At 39.0% G+C, this 23,779-nt stretch overlaps 4 protein-coding genes and 1 long non-coding RNA gene across 9 annotated transcripts in view; 3 read left to right on the top strand and 2 right to left on the bottom strand.

Moving 5' to 3' along the window:
* Positions 1-3,009, top strand: part of per2 (period circadian clock 2) — a 34,324-nt gene extending 31,315 nt beyond the window's left edge. For all 4 annotated transcript variants that reach the window (XM_044367160.1, XM_044367157.1, XM_044367159.1 and 1 more), the window contains 2 exons: positions 220-370; positions 871-3,009. In XM_044367160.1, coding sequence (XP_044223095.1) covers positions 220-370; positions 871-1,068 — 349 coding nt within the window. In that variant the 3' untranslated portion in view covers positions 1,069-3,009. The remainder of the gene's footprint in view (positions 1-219; positions 371-870) is intronic.
* A 2,448-nt stretch (positions 3,010-5,457) lies between these two features.
* LOC122993796 (transcription cofactor HES-6-like) lies at positions 5,458-9,776 on the bottom strand. Its single transcript, XM_044368244.1, has 4 exons — positions 7,122-9,776; positions 6,938-7,024; positions 6,722-6,803; positions 5,458-6,378 (listed from the first exon to the last, which is right to left on the bottom strand). Exons 1-4 carry the CDS (start codon positions 7,194-7,196, stop codon positions 5,954-5,956), a joined length of 669 nt encoding a protein of 222 aa, XP_044224179.1. The 5' UTR covers positions 7,197-9,776; the 3' UTR covers positions 5,458-5,953.
* LOC122993797 lies at positions 6,391-19,273 on the top strand. Its single transcript, XR_006406443.1, has 3 exons — positions 6,391-6,597; positions 18,002-18,115; positions 19,190-19,273. It is a non-coding gene; the product is annotated as an uncharacterized LOC122993797 (long non-coding RNA).
* itm2cb (integral membrane protein 2Cb) lies at positions 9,805-15,380 on the top strand. 2 transcript variants are annotated; one of them, XM_044368242.1, is made up of 6 exons: positions 9,805-10,078; positions 12,487-12,624; positions 12,750-12,941; positions 13,059-13,169; positions 13,337-13,487; positions 14,202-15,380. In XM_044368242.1, exons 1-6 carry the CDS (start codon positions 9,992-9,994, stop codon positions 14,291-14,293), a joined length of 771 nt encoding a protein of 256 aa, XP_044224177.1. In that variant the 5' UTR covers positions 9,805-9,991; the 3' UTR covers positions 14,294-15,380. The 2 variants fall into 2 exon arrangements, with proteins under 2 accessions (XP_044224177.1, XP_044224178.1); XM_044368243.1 differs by having other exon boundaries at positions 12,753-12,941.
* LOC122993793 (G-protein coupled receptor 55) lies at positions 16,876-21,541 on the bottom strand. Its single transcript, XM_044368241.1, has 3 exons — positions 20,893-21,541; positions 19,187-19,931; positions 16,876-18,201 (listed from the first exon to the last, which is right to left on the bottom strand). The coding sequence occupies exons 2-3, from the start codon at positions 19,913-19,915 to the stop codon at positions 17,998-18,000; spliced, it is 933 nt and encodes a 310-aa protein (XP_044224176.1). The 5' UTR covers positions 19,916-19,931; positions 20,893-21,541; the 3' UTR covers positions 16,876-17,997.
* Positions 21,542-23,779: the final 2,238 nt, after the last annotated feature.

Genomic DNA, 23,779 nt, shown 5'->3' on the forward strand with positions numbered 1-23,779 from the left:
GATAGACACTAACAGTTAGTAGATGAGAGGAGACAAACACTGAATGGGACAATCAATAGATGACTGTAGATTTTTGCTGGCATTGTAGAAAGTTTTTTTTTTAAAAAGTACCGTAAGACATTGCAAACGCTAGAAAATAACGACAAAAATCAACCAGATGTGACTGTTGGCTAGTTGCATTAGTATATTGAGTTTGTCTATGTTTGCTTGCGTCTGCAGTGACATCCAGAGAGTGCTCAGACAGGACAGAGAGAAGCTGCGGCTGATGCAGAAGGGCCAGCCGCGCTTCACAGAGGAACAGAAGAAGGAGCTGATTGAAGTCCACCCCTGGATTAAGAAGGGAGGTCTGCCCAAGGCGATAGACGTCAAGGTAGGAAGGAAAATCAATGAGTTTATCGAACAATCGCTTGGTGTAGCTTTGAAATGGATTATGTGCAGCAGGAAAGATACTGATGTTCAATTTGAATGTCACCTGCTTTTCTTTGAGATACTGAAAATGTGATTTTTAGTTGCTTTATAGCTCAATTAAATGTTTAGGAAAGAGGCCTCTCATGTTTTTATGATTGACGTTTTTCCTTTATGATAGATTTGTCACATTATTAGTTGATATCAAACTTGTAAAGATATTTAAAGATGTTGTCTGTCATGGAAAAAGTCATACTAAGAAATAATAGATCTTTGTTTATATGTGGGTTGAGTCAAGTCTGTTATGTGAAGTATATTTAGGGGATTTTTTTGTCTTGGTCATGAGATATTTCTTAAAAGAACATCAAAAGTTGTGAAAGTTGTACACCCAACCTATGCGTCTTTGTTTCCTTTACACGCTTATCTCTCCTCCTCTCACTTTAATGCCTGATTTGTGGTTTCCAGGTGTGCTCTTGCTGTGACAGTACATCAGAGGCAGCGGAGGCGGCAGCGGCAGTGGCTGTGGCAGCAGAGGACCAGCCGGACCTGGACATCGGTGACACAGACACAGGGGAGATCAGCTGCCAGAGGAGGTCCGGAGAGGAGCCCTCAGACGGTGTTGTCATCTCCTGCCAGGGCCCTTCTCCCGGCTCCAGCTCTTAGACACAACCAAGACTTTCAGAGTGATGTTCACTGCCCATCAGACTCTTGGTCTGAGCGACCACGACAATGAAGAGGGACCTAATTTACACAGAGCATCGTACTGGCTCTTGGCTCTTCTTACAAAAATAATAACTGTCTCTGTCTTGCTGTTTTCATGAGTTTTACATGTTTACAAAAACTGTGGCTCAAACAGTCAAGACTTTTGTTGAATGTGAATATATGTAGTGGACATTAAATTACACTTTATTTTAATATATTACTTTAAAGCTGCACTGGGCAGCATTTTATTTTATTTTATTTTTTTGTGGTGCTTACTGGTGAGTGCCGACTTTCTGTGTTCATTCATTATTGTTTTTGTAGCACTTATCAATGTGCAGCACTTAGAGGAAGTGTGGTATGCACTGATTAGGAGATGCAGAGCCCAGCGAGGCAAATACAGTTTGTGCTGATACAACAGGCAGTTGGGTCGAGGTCAAACAAGCATTAACCAACTGGAGCAGTAACACGCCAGGAAGTGGCTCAGTGGTGTTCTAACTGTTGCGGTTTCTGATTGAATTCAGTATTTTGTGACGCGATTTCCTCAGCTACAACAACACTGTGCTACGTCAACATGCAGTGTTAACAGTTTTTTAAAGTTTCAGAAACTCCAGTCGTGCGTACCCATCAAGCTCTAAATGAACGCACAAGTGCACTTTGTGGGCTGCACTGGAAGAAAAGGAGAAATGAGAATGAGGTTCCTGCACTGTACATTCGCTCCATTTGCCCTAATTTATTTCTCGTTGTTGCAAAATGTTCTTTACATTATGAACATGAGAAAAAAAAAAGGAGACGTTGAGAACTTGGAAAAAAAAAGGCTGGACAAGGGCTAAAGCTTTTCACTACCTCCATCCACACCAGCAGTGGAAGAAATACTCAGATCTTTTACTTGAATAGAAGCAGTAATACCACAATGTAAAAATACTCTGTTACAAGTAAAACTGCATTCTTAAGTAAAAGTATATCAGTATTATCAGCATATACTCACAGTATGAAAATGAAAGTACTCATTATGCATAAATGCACCTTTCACAGTTTTTTTTATATTATGATATATGTTATTTATTGGATTATTATTGATCCATCAGCAGCTTTTTGTAGCTTCCAAGCTATTTTTTTCTTATATTAAATCATTTGAGCAGTTTAACCTGTAATAATGAATCATATTTTATAAGCTGATCATATGTTGTTTGACTATCAACTAAAGCTGTCAGATAAATGTGGAGTAAATCTAAAGTAGCATAAAATGTCAAGTACAAGTATGATAAAATTATACTTAAGTACGTAAATGTTCCAAGTTAGTTTCCACTACTGATGCTACAATGGAGGCAGTGAAAACATTTGAGTCTGCACTGAGAGGAGACAATCAGGTGCTACACATACTGTAAGCTACATTTACTCACCAGCCAGTCATCTCATATAATATCTGTAAATTTATGTAATTTAAAATTTAAATCCCTCCCTCGACCATTTTTTTCATCAGTTTCTTGCATTTTTTTCAGTATCAGCTGTGAAACTTCTACTGAAGTGTTCTTCAGATGCCTTTCACTTAAAAGAAACACTTTATTTAACACATTTCAGTGCTTGTGTGAATGTTTGTAACAGTCACTGACTCTGAGCATATATTTTTTCATACAATGTAAGAGTGTCTCTGTATAAACTGAACTGTTCGTGTGTTTTTAAGTTAAAACAGAAAATCCAGCTTAAAAGACAAGCAGGACCAAGATTACTATTTACTGTAAATAAATACTATTTGGAAAATGTGAGTTGTTTAATCAGGATTAGGATCAGTTCCTCTGCCATGATACGTTGTTGTTTATGGTGGGTGATAAATATAAAGTGTGGAGAATGTTGATGTTTTAAAAGTGTGTCACATGACACTTGAAATTGTCTGATGTTGCCCCTCATAAATATGGAAAAAGAGCATCCTGTGGAAGCGACTGAAGCTCATTACCGTTCAGAACAAACGTGTGGTCACTTCAGAAGTTACATTTTAGGGTTATTGCACGGGTATAAAGCAGCTCAGACAGATGTCAAGTGACTGTGTGGAGACTTTTCCTTCACTTTGAAGCTCTAAGCTCTCGGCGACTTGAACATTTCCTGAATTTTGTCATTTGTCTTTCTGTTATCTGAACAGACACTGACAACAATGCACCTTTTTTATTATTATTATTATTTTCTTGCTTATTTTTAATGGAGATCAATCTGTTTATGTTTAATAAAAATGTTGCCTAATTTACACTGAAGTTGTCGTATTTTCTGCTTTGCGTCACACAGGGCTTGTTTACACTGTGGCAAGATGAGCATATTAGGTTAAATTGGACAAATACTCGCAACTGACCAATTAATGAACGATTAATGAGTGTAAACGACTTACTGTACTTAATGCCTGTTTGCAGCAGATGCACGTTTGACAAGTGGTAAGGATTGATAGAATGATTTAGGCATGACATTGACAGAAATTGCCTTTTAAAGGGTTCAATTGGAAGAAATACGTATTAAAATCGATATATATTTTTGCTAAAGTGAATTAGTTGAACTACAGATGAGAGAAAAACTAGTAAAATGTTCTGTTTTCTCTTTTTAGAGTCTGTAGGGTGAATTAAAATCAACCAGGATATAATAGCAGCTACTATAAATTGAATTTTATATGATAAAAATATTCCTAATGTTAAAAAAAACAAGTTATGTATACTTCTCCATCCCGGAGTCATGACATTCACATTCACCTTAATGCAAATGTCTGTCTGTCCCTCAATCCAGACAGATCCTGCAGAGCACGGCTCAGGAGGCCTGATCAAAGCGACCCCCTTCCTCCTCCTCCTCCTCCTCCTCCTCACTGTTCACACCTTGGTACTTCTTTCCAAGTTGAGGATGAGGTGCGAAATTTTACAAACTGCCCTCCTGCAGCGGCCGTTTGCACCTCTCTGAGGATCCGCAAATCCGGTCTAGTCGGTCGACCACGCAGACACTGTTTTCAAGTTCATCATTATGGATTAAACCCTTTATTTCTTCCTTATTTGTCATTCTGTTGTGGTTGAAAGAGTTAAAAGGGGATAGTACGTTTGTGTCATTTTAATCTTCAGATGGTGGAAAAAGTAATCAGATTATAGCTCAGTGAAAGTACCACCAAGAATTATCAGTATTAAACATACAAGTACTCATTAGCTGATGTAGAGTTGCCCTTTTCAAAGCTTTCATATATTATAATAGATTATATGTCATTTTACTGTTTGTATTAATGCATTAACATGTATGTATTTTAATAGTAACTGGTAGGCAACTAACTAGCTGTGAGATAAATGTAATGAAAAGTACATTTCTTCTGAATGTAATAGAAAAACTCAAATACTTCAAAACTGTACTTAAATCAGCTACAGTAAGGAAACGCACTGGAAATGTGTGATAGTATGCGGGAGAGATACTCCAATACTACAATACAAATACAAAATACTACAATACTCCAATAAATAATCCCAGACTCACTGTATTAATCTTTTTTTGTGTGTCATTTCACTACTAATCCCTCTAAATAAGACTGTTTTGAGACTGTGGACAGTGTAAGAAATGACACTTTGACAGTGGACATCACAGGATCACCAGAGGAGGCGTCTGATTAGAAGAGATTAGAGGATTGCTCAGGATGGCTGCCTTTTCTTATGCATTTGTAGTAACAGGAGCTGATGGTGCAGAGGCAGAACAGTGTCTGTGGCTCCCACCAGGACCTCAGAGGTCATGTCTGAGGACGCAGACTTGTTTGAAAAGCGTCTTGAGTGAATTAGCATGGGACTCTTGACCCCCTTCTGCTGGTATAGGATCGTGTGTACAGATTTTACAGGTAAATTTATACATTTTAATATATATATATATATATATATATGCACTGAACTATTTGGAAAAAGACCAGATTTTTTTTTATTTAAGGCCCATTTGTAGTATAACACACAATAAAATGAAAAAACTGATAGACCACAGAGCCCTGTTTCATGACTGAGCGAGTTATTTGTTCCCACGTTATTTTAAAACTGTGACATCAAAAAATCCAAACTCAAGTGAAGTTATAAAACCCATTTGTCGAGTCCTCAACTAGGCCTATATAAGGACTGTGTGGATTACTCATTTCACACCTCACAAATGCCTACGATGTGTTGAGGGATCTTGGAGAGAGAGACAGAGAGAGAGAGAGAGAGAGAGAGAGAGAGAGAGTGAGTGCACACAAATGGCCCACAATTGCAGAGTAATAACTAATATCTTGAAACAGCCGTGGGTGGGTGGGTGGTAAGTGGGATCCTTGTGTGTGTGAAATGTAGCTTATTTTTGAAAGAGCTGCTGCACAAAATAGACTTTTTACACAAGTGATTTGTCCAAAAAAAAAAAAGATTTATTGAAAAGTCTGTGAAGAGTTTAAGCTTGGGCAAATCAGATGAGGTAGCCTACTGTCATTTCACATGTATAAATACAATGTTAAAGACATCCTAAATAAGAAATAATTTACACACAGCTAACAATGTATTCCTAACGGGACATCTACCTTCTATACATACAGCCTAGTAATATTCAACAGGTAAATATTTACATATGCACCCCACTGAAGGCAGGCCACCTCCAAATGAAGACCCTACAGGTCACTGACCCATGTAAAACAGATTTAATTACATATTTTATTTATTAAATACATTTTAGTTTAATTGTAGTTCCCCAATAATTACACAAAGAGCTTCTCATATGCCTTTCAACAAGTTGTCAGCAGTGTTTTTGTCTTGTACTGAGGCCTATGGTACACAACATCCTAGCACAATGCATTAAATCATCTACTGTAGTTTAAAACATGCTTCTTTTTTTAAACGATCTACCATGGTCTCCAAACTGACTTTGGGTATATTAGAGAAGGCAGGCTCAACACATCATGCTGGTCAGCCTCCTCTGAAGAAGAAACATGGCTTTGCTCCGAGTCAGTCTCATCCAGGTCAGAGCAGAGGTCATCGGTGGAGACGGAGGAGGGGGCCGGGGACACAAGGGCCGTGTACATGCTCTCAGGCAGAGACCAAGTGCTGTTGTTGCCGGGGCTCTCTACCAGCGCGGCGTCCGGCAGCATCATCCGGAGGCGGTCCTCGTCGTTCAGGGGCATGCTCTCCAGGAGGTGGTTCAGCAGCTCAGCGGCGATAGTTGGGTCTATTCCCGGGCAGCTGGACACAAAAGTGTGCACGTCATGCATACACTGAATGTAGCCTGCCGCGAAACGCTCACAAGCCTCCCGGTTCACAGCGCCCATTTCTAGGGAGAGAAAACATACAACAACCGTTAAAAAAACCGTTATAACAGACAGTCCGTTAAAGTCCAGTGCTCGTTTCTAATTGGCTGAGCCGCGGTTGAAGATGCACACGCGCACCTGCGGCCGCAGTACAGTTGATTAGAATATTAATGCGCTAACCGTTATAAATTGATTGGTAGGTTAAGTTTAAAGTACTATATTGTTTGGCGGAAGCATGGTATGTAAGTAGGAAGGATAATACACTAGTTTAAGTTTTTCATTTTATGTAAATTTTTAAAAAATATTTATTGAACTTATGTTTACTGGCAAATACTTTCAAGTAAATACATGTGTGTATGCGTTTACCTTGAGCCCGGTTTTGCAGGATGCTCTCCACCCGTTTCACTGTCATCTCCAGCACTTCGGCATTCTCCATCTTTGATTGTAACTGCATTGAGTGACAAAAAAGATCAGTTAGCGTTGGCAACAGTAGCTAGCTATTTCAAGAATGTTAGTTTAATTAATTGTGGGGAACAACACTACAGACAGCAGGGGCCTAACAGTTTGTGCTTAATATCTTACGTCTGCGTCCGCGATGAGAACTCTGAGTTCTTGTAAACTTTCATTGATGCGAGCCCTTCTTTTCTTCTCGACCAGAGGTTTCCTCATCTGCCAGAACAGTGAGGACAAAATGGGAGTTACTTTGTCAGTTTTCAGCTGGTTAAAACAACAATATTGAACAATAAGTACCCACACATGCCGTTACCTTTCTGTCAGATTTGGCTCCATTGCAGTTATCACCTCTATCCATTCCGTTTGTGTTGTTACGAATGGGGGCCATGTTGTGGAAGTTTAACCCAGGCGCTGCCAGAAGCCCTCCGGATCCAAAGAGCCGTTACAGCTTCTCAATGGGACAGATGGCCGGGCGAGCCCAGCGGCCAACAAAGCTTGCGGAGAGACTGGGCTCGTTAATGCCGCTTCCAGAGGGCATGTGCTAGGTATATATGACGGCTCATTTACATATGAATAGGTGAACTGGCTACGAGAGCAAGAAGCATCGGGGGCGTGCAAAGCTCGTACCCGCCGATCATCATCAGTGGTCCTGTTAGCTTTTGTCCCAACTGAGCCTATATACAAATAAAAACATGAATTGCTGAGATAAATTATACCAAATAGGGGCCCAAATAATGGCTAGCAACTTCTACTGCTACAGCTAGAACAAATAAAAAAATCAGTAAATATAAACCATTTATCTAGGATAAAAATGCATGACAACAAACACCTCTGTTCATAAAAACAAAATATAGTCTGGGCTTCAGGCTTCTTTGCACTTTTTGTATCCTGTTTACAGTTCACAGAAACAGTTTCACCACATGTCTGAAGATTGCTGTGTTATTTTGTGTAAGTACATTGAGAGCTACTAAACTGGAGTCAAATTCCTTGTATGCGTAAACATACTTGGCCAATAAAGATGATTTTGATTCTGACATACCTCACCATTTACCTTTTAATGGTCGTTCTTAAGTATTGCCTTTTAAAGAGTACTATTCACCAAAATAGGCCATATATCTGCTAATTCTCACATTGCATCATTAGTCAGTTTGGCCTATTTCATGCTTGATTGTGAGCCATCAGTACACCCATGAGGACTAGGCTAGTGCCCCTCTCATGCTGTAAAAAAAAAAAAAGAAAAAACTAATGTGAATTGGGAGCTATGAGCCATTTGTCAAGTACAGCACTCTCATGTGTAAAGAGTGCGAAAAGCCTGTAGCCTCTAGAGATGAACAAGCAGCTTGAAAGCAGGAAAAGACTCAATCCCTATATTTGGAGTATACAAATATATTCCTAGTATAATTTATCAGAGGAGCTTTTGAGAAAATTCGACTGTATCAGCAACTCAAATCTCCTAAATTGTCCAAATTCAACATAAGAGCTGAGCGTATGTCTGCACAAATGTACATTTCTAGGGGAGATATGTAGTTCAGTACACCACTATTACTTTGACTGGTGTGTGTTAAAGGTTAGTTTAGTTTTGTTTTAGTAGCCTAGTTTTTTTCTTCACCCTTAAAACCCCACTCTGTAGTGCAATGATTCATTTCAGAAATAAAAGATTTACTTTAAGGTCTAATTACATGTTTACAACATACTAAATGTTCAAATTGCATTACGTGACATGAGATACTCATAACAATGCAAACACAATTCACAGTACACAGCAGGGCTGGGCAATATGGACAAAAGCAAATATGACATTTTTGACCAAATACCTCAATATCGATATTGCGACAATATTGTAGGGATGACTATTGGTGCTTTCACAAAATATTTACACAATGAGACTTTTGATTAATAATCATCAGTGACGTGGATATAATGACATAGGGGGTAAAGACAAATAATAGAGCAGACATTTACATCAGTGAACAGAACTCATGCACAGCCAGTATTTCCAGTCAGGTGCTGGTTGGTCGCAGAAACATCTGAGGTGAAGATCAAAATTAACCACCACACACTGAAATTACTTTACTGTGACTTTATTAGGAGCAAACAACGCCTGTAGCTTCTTTGGGTTTGCTCAGCAAAATTACATGAGTACTCATAGGTGTGATAAATGCATCTGCGTCACATGACTAATTATCACAGTCTTCATTTTTTTCAAAGTATTTTACAGGTGAGTGTTTTTCTAAAAACATGGAATGGCTAATATTACACAGAGTTACAAGAATTACATCATTTTACATGATGTTAACTTAATTTTAACAACTTAAGAGGATGAGCTAAATTTCGGTCCTACAGTTGTCCCTCTACACCACTAAATGGGAAGGGTGGCTCATCTCGCCCTAGTTTTACATCACTTTACTGTAATGCAGCCTTTAAAGCCAGGAAAAGACAACACTCATGCCGTATCACTATATTACGGTATCCAAAATCTAAGACAATGCCTAGTCTCATATCACAATATCGATATAATATCGATATACTGTCCAACAGTCCCAGTACATAGTGTTCTGTATGCTACATGTCTATATGAAGAGTCCATAAATAAGTTTAAAAAAGGACTATAAAAATAAATGATTATTATTATCAGTAGTAGTAGTAGTAGTAGTAGTGGTGGTGAGCTGCTGCTAACTTTATTGCAGTGTAGTCTCTGGCTGAGAGTTTGAAACGTCCCTACATTTCCGGATGATAGTGTTGAGAATAGAAGAGGAGCTGCAGCTTGAAATAAAACACGGAAACCACTACCATATCTGGCGCTGGCCTTCAGAGTAAAGGCACGCCGTAGTTTAATATGTAAAAAACTGAATATAAAATATGATTCATCCACTTGAAACACCTTTAAACATTCAACTATTATTATTTGTACACTGAGACCACATTAACACTGCATAGCGTATCATATAATTTCATATTTAAGCGTGTTACTCCGGCTCGGACTTTTATTTTGACAGCGGCGAGGCGGCTTTTCCTTCATACCCACACAGTGTTTGTTCGTCAGAGGAGACGCTCTTGTGAGGTCACTGAGCCCCGGGGGCGACACTCAGCCGCCGCTATATAATCTTCCCGGCTCCGGTGGATGAAAGCAGCGCACTAATCAGCTACGAGACAAAGCAAACACACAACTGAACAATCACAAACATGGTGAAGATCACTTTCCAGCCAGTTTCGGCGCAGAAGCCCGACAAAGAGAGCGATGGAGACAAGATCATTATACCTCAGGCTCACGTGAGTTTGCACACTTTGTAATCCTTTGTTTCGTGTTGTGGCATTTTGTCTCCTGTAAATACATGTCTCAGTATGGCATAAGTAGCTTATACTCTCTCGTGCACAGGTTAAAGCTATCTGGATTATTCTGCTTACTTTTAGCTGTGATATTTGCTCTGTCTATTCATGCATCTTCATGTCACTTGATGGGAACTTTTATACGGATAATCCATTATATTTTAATTATGCAAATGTAATGTCTGTACTGTAATTATCTATAACCTTTGTGCAACTGAATGATTTAAAATTACACCATATTCTGTAGTTTTTTGTCTTGCTTTTGCTGGTGCATTTATAATAAGCCAAATATATGTGAAATATCAAAAAATGTATGTATGTAGTGATGTTATAATAACAGGGGAATAGACCCAGCAGTGCAGGCCATCCCTGCCTGGGGATGTTGACATTACGTCACCTTGTTTGGCCAGCTCGAGGACACACTGCAGATAGTTGTCCAGTGTGTGCCTTCAGCATAATATGACACCATTACGCTCTGGTTTATAGCATGTTAATATTTCCTTTAAAAAATATCTAATTTTATCACTATAGGCGCTAAAGGTTTGCAAATAGCCTCAGTTTTTTTTTACAGTCTCTGTCGAGCTGAGAAAACAAGAGCTGTCAGATGCGTCACTGCACCAGTTAGTGACGTCATCAGGTGTTATACCAGGTGATTCCTGCAGATAGCGCCTGAGAACTCATGAGCCTGTGAGTGAAAGTGTTGTATACACACACCTGGCATGTTCAAGCGGCAGCTTTATTCTTCTCTCTCAAAATAAGCAGTAAATGAAAAGGCCAGGAGTTGAAATTAGCAAAAACATGAACAAATGCTCCAGTCTTACTATAGTTTTAGATATTCCTGTATCCAGCTAATTGGATCTAGAGGAACTTCTCCTTAGATTTAAATCAATTTGAAGATATGCAGGGTTTCAGAAAGGAATTAAACACCTCTTTATGTTAAAATGGCAGCTGATGCCCTGAAACTTATTTCAGTATGGTTGCACCAAGTTTTCAGGCTCCAACTCTTAATATAGAGCTCAGTTGGTGTTACAATCCTCACAACCAGGGTGCAAAATTAAACTTTTTTGTCCACCATATCAAATTTTACCAGCCACTCAATAGATTACCATTGGGTGTTTTTTGGCTGGTCAGTGAAGCAAATCTACCATATTTTACCAGCATTTGGCTGGTGTCTGGTGCTGATTTTTCTGTCCTGCTCACAACAGAGTGAAACTGTTTTTAAAAGTTCATAGACAGGTAAATTGTGTACTGTATTGTGCTCATGATGTTATCCTGATAGTTTAATTAATCCTTGAATTAGACCGATCACGTTAGCTCTGAGCTGAATCACCAACTGTTGAGGAAGTCAGACTCATCACAGTGAGCGCAGCTTTCCTTAGCCTCCTTTCTGGAATAATCCCAGGAATAGTTAATAATTAGATATCTGACACACTGTGGATGTACGCATGTCTCAGCCTCATCCTTTCTCATCCTTTTTTTGCCAACACACTGTACGCAACAAATCCCACTTGATGACGCATCCATCACCTCTGCAAACACTTTGCTTACCTGATTGTTACGTATAACGCATGATCTCAAAGGCTGCGTGGCTTCTGATTGGCTGACATCGTAGGCAAGGCGTCAGAGCCAATGTGTGTAGATCTATTAATAAGTCCACCTCTGCTGAGGGACTCCGGCTCCACGCAATTGTTCTCGTTTTGACTCCCACTGAGGGCGCCGGGAAACTAACTGCAAATAAGGAGCGTGGAAGTAGGCGTCTAAGAATAGACCCAGACGTCCACGTGCCAGCACCATCGTCAGAGCCTGGCACAATCTGTTCTCCTTGCTTCCGTTCTCCATAGCAACAGTAGTAGAGAGAGGCAGCAGATTGCTTGATAGACTGTGGGTGGGCGTCTGGCGTGCCTCATCCCAGTCCGTCCTACGTCTACCAGATCTCCTTGCCTGACTAACGACTTGGCAACTGCTTCTTGTCAGAATTAACTCTGCTACAATTTAGTCTTTGTACGAGGAAGCATGTGAGAGGACATTATGTCCGCTGCTGTTCCAATGTGGTACAGAATATAATTAATTTCAAGTTAAGCACTGAGATATTTCCTCAATATTTGTAGCTGCAGAAATAGATAAAGTCCACACTGTTACCAATCGCTTACAGTACTTCATGAAATATTTTAAATCTAGTACATATTTTATGTGGCTTCACCATCATATCAAATGTTCACACATCCCTTGCATCACTTTGACTGAAACTAAAACTCTAAGGGTGTGAGCTGTGCTTTTCCACAGATTATGACTTCATACACACAGTGTCTACCCTGATCTGTCCTCTAACCAAACTCTTCTTCTCTTTACAGGAGCAGCTGGTTCTTCCTGTCAAGTCCAAGAAGCCTTTTCCAACTGGCCTGTGCTGCCTCACCTTTGGCCTAGTGGTCTTCATGTCAGGACTGGTGCTGGCCTCTATCTATGTCTATCGCTACTACTTCATACCTCAGGTCAGTTGTCTCTACTTTCCTTTAATTGCATTTTACGTCCCGGACCCAAATATCTCAGAATGTAAAACACTATTAAAAAATGATGATGTGCCACATGCTAATTCAGCTCTGTTGCGTGACATTAGCAGATCCCAGAGGACAGCTTGTTCCACTGCCGGGTTATCTATGAGGATTCGGTGTACGCTCCTCTAAGGGGCCGACAAGAACTTGAGGAGAATGTCGGTATCTACCTTGACGACAACTATGAACAGATCAGCGTACCTGTGCCACATTTTGGAGGCAGCGACCCTGCCGATATCATCCATGATTTTCAGAGGGTAAGTCATCCTTAACTGTAGTTATATCAGTAATGTTCACTGGTTTCCTCTCACTGACTTTTCCTTTTAAGTGTTTTCGTTATGGTCTATGTTTGAACATGTATTCATTTTTTCCAGGGCCTCACAGCTTATCATGACATTGCGTTGGACAAATGCTACATCACCGAGCTGAACACAACCTTGGTGATGCCTCCGCGGAACCTGTGGGAGCTGCTCGTCAATGTCAAGGTGAGGCACTCGCTGCTGATGTCACAGATGAAGCTGCTGTAAAAAGCATTGTTAGAGATAAATGGCTTCCTAAGAGTGACGGACAGAGCGTTCCCATCTTCCCGTCTGGCAGCGCTCCTCCTACAGAGCGACAGACTGAGTGATTCATTTGTGTCTCTTTGTCACAGAGAGGGACGTACCTTCCACAGACTTACATCATCCAGGAGGAAATGGTGGTTACAGGGAGGGTGAGGAACATGAGGCAACTGGGCCCGTTCATCCACAGGCTCTGCTACGGAAAAGAAACCTACCGCCTCAGACGCCGCAACCAGCGCAGACGTAAGTGCAAACATCCACTTCCTTTTTCAGTCTCTCTGCCAACATGAGATGCTAAATAATCAGTGACGAGTGGGTTACTTTCTGCCAATTTATTACCCTCTTTCACACCAACACTTGTGAGATGTTGAGTCATGTGACATGTGCCGGGTCACTGTGATCTCTCTGTACCCAATAAGGAAAGTATTCCACCAGTTAGTCACAGGGAATCCGGTGTTTGGTTTGGTGTGTAGGAGCTAAATAAGAGTGATGCACCATGCAGAAGACAAATACAACCAGAACCAAATAGGGACTTCCTTGTGAACATTTCAGACAGACAGTGTGTCTGCAGGGTAAAATCCTCCTCTAACAGCCTGGCAACCTGATTTTCATTTCAATGTTTGTGTGTGTGTGTGTGTGTGGGCACAGCTTGGGAACTTCCTGCTGTGTGAGTCATTCATAGTGCAGTGGACACGTCCACACACTGTGGAGGAGGCAGTGATGCACATGAGTGATATCTCTGTCGTCGCAGCCTTTGATTGGCATGAGCTCTTTAGAAATGATGCAACAAACTTCCCCCAAAGTACATATATGGATGTGATTTTTTTCGGGGATGACCACTGCTGATTCAACATGTGTGCCGTGGGCATCATAGCAGTAGAAGCAATACGAAATCTGCAAAATCTCCACTTTCAGTATTGAACAGATTTTCTAAATGCGTCTTCTGATCTCTTCCAGGTATTGAGAGACGCGAGGCAAAGAAGTGCCACAGCATTCGTCACTTCGAAAACACTTTTGTGGTGGAGACCGTGATCTGCAACAGTGTCTAAAATCTGAGGTGGAAATCTCAGCCATTCAACACTGAAGCCAATTTCAAACCATACCTCTTGAATTCTTTAGGCTTTTAACTGCACTTTAAGAGCAACTTATTTGTCAGACAGTTTCTGTTTCCTTTTTTGTCTCAAGTTGGAAATGCTCTTTTATTGTTCATGTACAATGTTAATGTCTTTTTTTAATCTGATGGTCTGTATATTTGGATGACGTTACATGTGTTTGGATATATCCGTAGCTTGTCTTGTGCAAAAGATGTTAATGTGTGTCAGTTTGTGACATTTTCATCAGAGGATTTGATTTAAATTTTAATTTAGACTCGTCCTTGTGTTGTTTATTTAGTAACTCAGTGCACTGTGGGTGATGTACAGGCTGCTTGCACAATGCACTCAGTGAATATTTGTTTCTCGATTGTTATTTTATTTAATTTTGAATGTCAGAAAATGGCAAAACATACCTCATGTAGACATTACTTTGCTGATTTTTATCATTAATGAATGGTGTATATAACTTTGATTGTTCCTAAGCAATATATACTGTAAATTTATTTCATATTGTTACATGCATAGATTTTTATCTGAAATCAACTTGTTTTGTGAATGATCATTTCTTTATGGTTTGTCTCTTTATTTCTTTTTGTATCACACTTTCCTACTCTGTGGACATAAATGGCTTTAGACTGTAATCAGTAGCAGTGCTTTAGAGTGACAGAAGGAACCAAAGTCTGCAGTCAGCGATGCTATGCTAAGTGTTAAGAACATATGAATTATTTAGAAAGAATGCTTTATAGTTTAGATCACTTACTGTAGATGATATCAAAGGCTAAAACTCATTTTGTCTCGCTCTTCCTCTTCTTCACTTGGATTTGCCTGTTGTCTTTAGCTCTTACTGGTCCCCAATCCTTCATATCTTGGCATTATTAACTTTATGATTGTGTCTCTCTACATACAACCTGGAGCAAATCAGTCTCTGTTGAGAGAGACCTGTGATATGTACTCATGTTCATTGTCTCGGATACCTTATTTAGCTGTACAGTCGATTCTTCTTGTAATATCTTGCTGCTTTAAGAATAAATAATCAAACTTTTTTTTGTCTTTTGATGGTTTATTATCTGCAAATCATGGGTTGTAGATTGTACCACCATGTAAACACTTTTTAAAAAGCAGCTAGTTTTTAGAAAGGGAAACAAAGTGAACTTCCTCACCGCCTTCACAGACTGGGACAAACATCTGGCCCTGATCACTTCACTTTCTTTGGAACATCCTACACATATTTTAAAGTGTTGCTAAGGACACGTAGATGATTGTTGTTACACAACAGAAAACTGCTGCTTCATCATGGTAAACTGCACACGTGAGGAATCCTGTGTGATTAATTATATTTCACATTAAAATAGATGAAAGAAAATTTTGTTTCGAAATGGATGTCATGCAAAAAGTTGAGAAAACTTGACTAAAGTTACTATTTCTGTAATTTTCTTTGATGTATGAGTCAACGTATCGTGTCATAATGTATATTTGAGCTTCAAGTTTCAGAAGACGTCAGCTGCAAACGTAAAGCTTTTTGTTTTGTTACAATGTCATTTACATAAGCATTTGTTGGTTAAAATCCACAGTATCCTCCTGTTATTGACTTTGCTCTGACACATTTTTCAAGATTTAACATTATTGTGTTTTTGTCTTCGCTTATTTTATTGTCACATACAAAAAAAGATCAGACGCGACAAAAAAAAAAGCTCCATATCTCCAAAAAAACCCTTTGAACCTCAAGATGAAGGGAATCATATCAAAATGAAAGAAAGAGAATCAAAACAGAATTGGGCGCCAACAAATAATATTAAAATTCAACAAAGAGGAGGCTACGGTTACAGTGCGAAATGAAATTATCGAGACATAAGTAATGTCAGTAAACTGAAACACAACAGTTTCATGTCTTGTTTCTAGTTTTAGAAAAGGAGCTTTTCAACAGATAGATTATTCTATACAAAAAAAAACAGCATTAATGTACATAATTCCCCCAGTCGAGAGCCATTAACACTAATGAACACCTTCCATCACTGCCAGAAGATGACACTGTTCAACATGAGCAAAATAAGCTAGAAAATAGCAAAATATACTGTATGTACAACCTTCCTTTTGTATTAAGCTTTGATTGCATTCAAATAAATCTACGATCCTCCTGTAAACACGTTCATATCACAACAGTCTGTCATCGTTCCCGTAGCACAGGCCCGGCCAACTGCACGAACAGCTGGCCTTTAAGAATTTGATTATCATTATTATTGCACATGATTGAAGCTACATTGTAAGAAAACCAAATAAAAGTTAATATAAAAATTATATGAACATATATCACGACCAATAGCATTAACATAGTTACTGTATATACACTGTAAATATTGTGGTGAATTCGCATCCATAACAAATTCTTTACAGGAGTTTTCTTGTTCATTCATATTAATTATTATAAATGTGTAATCTCACTGAATGCTATGTGAGTTTTCTTTAATTATTCCAGGGATACATCCAGGATCTATTCTAGTAAAATAATCTCTGAAAACACTTTTTACCCGGCCCCGCGCTTTTTTTCATATAGTGATTTACACAATTTAGCTCTCTCCACAACCAATTCTTACAAAAACAGCACGTCAGAATACCCACAGCTCATGAGTTAAATATATTTTTGAGGATTTATTTACAGTTAATTCTTAATTAATGATAGATACTGATAAGAAATTTCTTTTTAAGTAAGTCACGAAGTGCTGAAACTATGAAAATATCAACAATCAAGATATTAACAAAACATCAATTCAGGTTTATTCTTTAAAAGTCGTCATAAATATAAATTTATATGAATTAATTTAATTTCTGTGTTTCAAGCTGTTTGTGAGGTCTACATGGTGATTTATTCATAAAGTAGATAAATAAATTTGGAAATTAATATTTGAATAAATGTGTAAATTCAATTCACTTCCTTTAGTTTTACTAACTTACTTGTTTCAAGTTGTCTTTTTTAATGTAAATCTACATTTAATGTAGATAATATCTCTGCTTATTGTGTCTTATATGAAGCTTCATGACTTACCGCTTGTATCTGTCTGAAATGTTTCTGCCCTGATCTTCAGTGTTTGATCTTGTCTTCATGACGGCTGCTCCGGAGCAGAAAAAGCGTCTTTTACATGCTGTATCTTTTATCTTCTTAAACATAAAGTCAGCAAAACTCTGGTGAAAATGAGCTTCTGTTTCACTGATTTAAAATGAATCTACCCCCACAGTTTCTCACTCGTCATCGGTGTGTATGACAAGACAACCTGAGAGTACCCTGAGCTTTCTCAAAAGCTCGACCCTTGAATAAATCTAGAAATTAGTCACTTTGTAGCTTGTTGTTGGATTTTGTTTTTGCACCTCCATTTTGAATGTCAAAGCTCTTGGAAAGTCTTGAGGTTACAGAGTTGCCATCTGGCTTCCTGTTAATTGACCAAATTGCGTATCAGTGCATGACAGCTCTTTTACTATTGCACATTTTAGCTTTATTCTCAGCTCAGTGATTAATTAAGATCTCACTCCTGCTGCACGTCTAACCATTATTACTCATACATATGCTACATCAGCTACAGAAACAAATCACTGGCTCCTCTTCAAGATCTAGTTTTCACTCTCAAAAAGTCCTCTGATGACAAATTATTATTGTCCATGTCCCATTTTCAGACCTCTGACGTGCTGAAGGTGGCTCTTCTTTGGCTGATCGACAACCTGAAGGTGTGTTTGGTGCTCCTCACCTCGTGGGCGATGAAGTAGTAACACAGAGCGTCCAAGCAGCAGGTGATGTTGGACAAACACATTGCGATCTGTATGAACAGGCTGATCCTGGCCTTGGCGCCGCAGTCCTGAATCACACCTTGGTGGACCTGTGATGTTGTGAAGGATTAGAGGAACATTTAGTCTAACATACCTACATGTATAAGAATCATATATTTGAAAGCTTACAATAACACTAAAGGTGATGCAGCAGTGTGAGTAGGAATAGTCTGCCGGGATAGCATCAGTAACACGTTTTGTTTTGACGCCAGCCTGTGGTGTATATGTCTGACAGCTTTTTTTGTGGTTGAAAGAAAATTTTTACACATGCCATGTTTGATTAACGAATTAAAAAATCCAATTACTATTTCATACTTCACATTCTACTTGTCTCAAAGTGGCTGCTTTCGTTGCTTCTGTGGACAAAGTTTTTTTGTAAGATTTGAATTTAAAAAAGTGAGTCACTTAAGAAACGTGTCTGAAATAATCAACCCACAGTATAACTCTAAGTCTCCTGGTTTCTATCCAAAACATGTAAAAAATATGACGCAAAAAAAGACGTCAGTATTTCTAAATCCCCGACCTTGATCTGTATGACGGTTGCTACTGTGTAGAAGCACAATTTCATTTAGAATAAAAAACAAGTTAGGATGTGCAGCTTAGTCTGACAGGATGTAACACAAAGCAGGTGCTCTTGATGTAGGTTTGATTTTGTACTTTGATGAAGCAGCATGCTTTGATTTTTGGAGGGAATGCCTTCCTTCCCCCACTTAAAAAGTATTTGTGATTTGTGTACAACGGCTGTAGAATTTCAGGTTGGGTTTTAATGGATATATTGCATTTTGGAATGAATCTGTTTACTTTTTGAGCCAACATGGATGAGAAATCCTCAAAGTGGTCCAAAAAAAAGAAATTTAAACATCTATGATTCCATGAGAAATGGGCAAACTCATGTGATATAATCAAAAGATCCATGACAGCTACTCAATAAACCTTAAGGTGAGATTATTTTGCCACTTTCACATATTGTTTAATTTAATCTGTATAACTGTTTCCACTTAAGTTTACTTAAAATGAACCTGCTGTTTATCTCACCAGGAACTGCAGGAAGATGCCCAGGTGGCTCGGCGTGAAAGGCAGCAAAAAGGCACTCAGACTGCTGTAGATGATCTTCACGCAGGCACGGCTTGTGGGGCTGCGCTGGCCAGACTGCTTAAGCACCCAGATGGTCTTGACGGAGCAGTAAATCACCACCAGCGCAGGAACCAGGAACCCAAACACCAGCAGACAGCTGATCACCAGAGGTCTCCAGCCTTTCTTTGAAAAACTGTGGAAGCAGTGGAAGTCCGTCTTCCCGGCCTCCCTGAAGCCATAGATGGTTGAGAAGATTGCGGCCAGCACCAGCACCCAGACCCCTAAGCAGGTCCCTAAAGCCGCTCTGGGTGAACGCAGCTGTTTGGCTCTGAACGGGTGACAGATAGCCACCCATCGGTCCACAGCTATACACATGATGGTGTAGATGCTGCCATATATTCCAACAAAATACAGGCTTTCCAAGAACGAGCAGAGAGGTTGAAGGTATGCGGGCCAGAGGTGATTAGCGGCGTGCATTTTGAAGGGAAGAGGGAAGAGAAGGAGCAGGTCCATCAGAGCCAAGCTGGTCATGTAAATAGTTGACTCAGTCCATTTGCACAGAAAGATGCAGAACACTAACAGCGCGACCACATTGAGAACCAGACCAAAGAGGAATATGGGCATGTAGATGACCAACTCCAAATATCTCATCACATGGTCCACCGCTTCAAATGAACAGTTGCTTGTCATATTGGTGATGTATCTGCTGCAGGGGGAAAAAATTAGATCTTGTTTTATTTCAACAGCTCTTCACTCCAAGGCCAAGTTTAAGTTTTCTGTGAAATGTATCTCCTTCCTGTCATCAGTCTTTGTTCCCACACAGAAACATAGTGTATAAGATATACCACTTTACCGAGCTGAAACCTCTCACTTGTGTGGGTTCAGTAGCTGTGAACGTGGTTTTTGTTTTTGCCAGACACTGAGAGAGCATATTTTGTATATGCACGTTTAAATCTCATTCTCTGCATGCTCAGATAAGTACATTTGAATTGAAAATCAGTGAGATTGAAAAGAAAAACTCTTGATGAATGAGACACCTGCAGCAGAAAACCTAGCAGTGTGTTTTCACCGTCAACAAGATCTAAAGAAATGTGGCTTTTTGTTTTTTGTCTCCAGTAAACACCAACGAAGAGTCCCATTAGCATCTAAGTTTTAGATTTGATTATGCACAACTAAATTCATAGTGGAACGAGTTACTACACAGTCGCTGAAGGCAAATGTCAGTTTGTGATAGTGAAAAACAAAGCTATACTCTGAGGAGTACAAAAAAGATAGCTCTGAGCTATGTGGCTTACACAAACAATTGGTATTGATAAGATCAAAAATAGTCTTTCTTATGTATTGCATGTTAAAAATTACATAGACGGCTTGCGGATAAATATATTGTCTGTTGTTGGCTTATAAAAGTGATCAAAATAGAGATTCTTCCAATCAAATCAATGTCATTTACAATATTCCAACTAAAAGTCTGCAGATATTTTTTCATTTCCTTAAACGTGTTCCTTTCTTATATTTTCTAATTTTAGAGCATTTACAATGCTATATTTTCATGTTTGGTTCAATATTAACATTTCACTGTAACACACTAAAAGTCTAACTTGCACTATTGTAGTATTAGGAATCTTGTACAGTGGATAAATGTTAAATAAATATTTTCATGCCCTTACCTCACGGATGCTAGTCTCTCAGTCGAAAGTTCAGGGTGCTAGTCTGACTGTCTGAGCTGTGCCAGACACACTTCTGCTTTCTCTACCTTTGTTGTTTCATCACCCACTTCCTGAGTCATGCCACACTAAATGCATGTGTTTTCACATGTGCATTATCTGCATTGAAAATCAAAGCAAAAGGTGAACCCATCCAGCAGGTTTTACTCTTTTTAAACGCTTGCTTGCAACGACCACTGCAAACTGCTGGAACAATAGATTTGATTTGTAAACACGAGAAATGAACAGCATGTAAGTAACACTCATAATTTGTGTTGTGCTTTTTTAAGTGTTGAGAAATGTTATATAGCATAAAAAGTATAAAAAAAATAGAGCTGGAATGATTATTCGATTAACCAGTAACTGTTTTAATAGTGGGTTCACTGTTTAAGTCATTTTTCATGCACAACATGTGCTGATTCCAACTTCTAAAATGTGGTTTTTGTTGCTTTTTGTTAACAGTACTGTTGGTTGGGCTAAACAAGACATTTAAAAAGGTCACCTTGGGCTCTCAGAAATTGTGTAATATATTCTTTTGCAATATTTTCACATTGCTAATAACAAATGATTAATCTATTAATCAACAAAGTAATCTGCAAACTCATTGAGAGGCCGCAGCCATGCTAGCAGTGCTCTGAGCTAACGTCACCATGGTAAGATGCTCAAAATACTAAGATACTGATGATAAACAGATAGAATGTTTACTGTGGTCAAAGTTACCATGCTAACATTTAGTAATTAGCACTAAACACAAAGTACAGCTGAGGCTGAGAGTAATGTCATTAGTTTTACAGGTATTTGGTTATAAACTACATGTACATAACCGTTGATATGAAGGGGGACATGTTTGTACCACATCTCATGGCTATACGTCCAATTTCTGAGACATTTCACTCAAAACAAATGGCATCCTAATGGTGATGCAGGAGGAAAAGTCATTAGACTTAGTCATCTGGAAACCATGAATGTCTGTACAAAATTTCATCATAATCCAACATATAGTTGTTGAAATATTTCAGTCTGACCAACATCCGCCATCCTTGCAGCCATGCTGCTAGTTTGGCTACAAATTTGTTGAAAAACAAATGTCAAAAACAGACATAAACATGACAAAGTGAAATGAAACTGAGGAAACAATAGTATTGGTAAATACCACAGGGTCTCTCATGAGTAATTCTGTTAAGATTGTAGTACGTGTTCCCCCAGACTGGAATTTACGCCACTATATAAAATTAAAGGAACAGACTGAAAAGCCCCCCCCAAGATAGCGAGCGAGTCCCGGCACCAGAGGAAAGTGACTGGCCGGGAAATGTGAATGCTTCCTGTTGGTGACACCATTTAATTTACATAATGTTATACAAAAAGGACCAAATAAATATATACTGTGTTGAACAAGACTTTAGGAGGACACCTACACTTGTGTTTTCAACAGCTGCCATCACCACGACAACCACAACACATTTCTGTGAAAGTCACCAGATAAGATGGTCAGTGGTTTCACTTTAACCAGTGACCATGTCAACTGGCAACTTTCAGCTGAATGCTCTGTGGTTTGCTCGTACTGACGGCAGCTGGTTCCTAAAAGCCTTATCAATTCTACTTTAATCAATCAATCAATGTGTTTATTATCTACGCCAACCATTTACGTAAGTTAAGCTGTGCTCAGCAAGAAGCCTTCACCTCGTAATCTTTCTTATCATGTGGGAAACAAAACATGGCCTATAAATTGGCAGTGCAGCTATAGTCTGTCTTGCAATTTTACACTGTTATCTTCAATCGGAAAGTGGCCCATATTCAACCAATTAATCTGCTTTGTCATTGAGTAGAAAAAAGTAAAGAACAGTTTGTGGCTAAATGTTGTGTAAACTGTCTAGTCACACAGCCAGTATTCACTGGGTTTGACCAGCCTACCGTCTGCTTAACTTGTGAACATCATTGTGAAACTGCAACGACATTCAGCGTTTCAAGCCATTTAAAAAGATTAATTTCAGAAAAATAAGTGAGGACAAGTGAATGCCACTTCTGTGCAGCACCATTTAATTTACATAATGAAATACAAAAAAGGTCCAGGCGAATATTTACTGTGTTGAGCATACAATAATTTAAGACTTTTAGGACACCTAAATGCTCTCTTCGTGTTTTCAACAGCTGCTGTCACCATGACAACCAAGACACATTCCCCTGAAAGTCACCAGATAACACGACCACTGGTTAAACTGAAACATTGGCTGACATGCTAATCTCAGCTACACACGACGATAAAAAATTTGAATAACAGTAACTGACGCGAACTGAAGGTCAAGAGAGTTCAACAACCTAATTAGAAACAGAAAGAGACGACAGAAATTCTAAGGTAACAAAAATACAACGCTTCTTCTTGTCAGGTGATTAAATACTAACTAAAACATACTTATGAATATTATATTCCATTTCTGCCACATCTGTTCTGCTAGATGCCACTAAATTCTACACACTGCATCTTTAAGTGTTTGCTAAACTGAGTTGAGATGGTGTGAGGATGGCGATGGTGGCATTCGTCCACATCCAGGACAGATGAAAATATTCTACATGTCTCTTTATGTTAAAACATATATGAAAAGGCCTGAACCAGGTGACTTTAATCATGTACAGTACTGTGCAAAAGGTTTAGGCACCAAAATTAAAATGAAGATGCTTTCAAAAATAATGCTATGTTTAGTTTTTATTTATCACTTAGCTTCAAACAAAGTTCAGTAAAGAGAAAATAACTAAGTCAAATCAGTATTTGGTGTGATCGCACTTTGCCTTTAAAAATGGCACCAGTTCTCCCCGGTGTGCTTGTGCAGAATATTTCAAGGTTCTTGGCAGGTCG

The sequence above is a fragment of the Thunnus albacares genome, chromosome 12 (genome assembly GCF_914725855.1).
Source record: "Thunnus albacares chromosome 12, fThuAlb1.1, whole genome shotgun sequence".
Taxonomy (NCBI): domain Eukaryota; kingdom Metazoa; phylum Chordata; class Actinopteri; order Scombriformes; family Scombridae; genus Thunnus; species Thunnus albacares.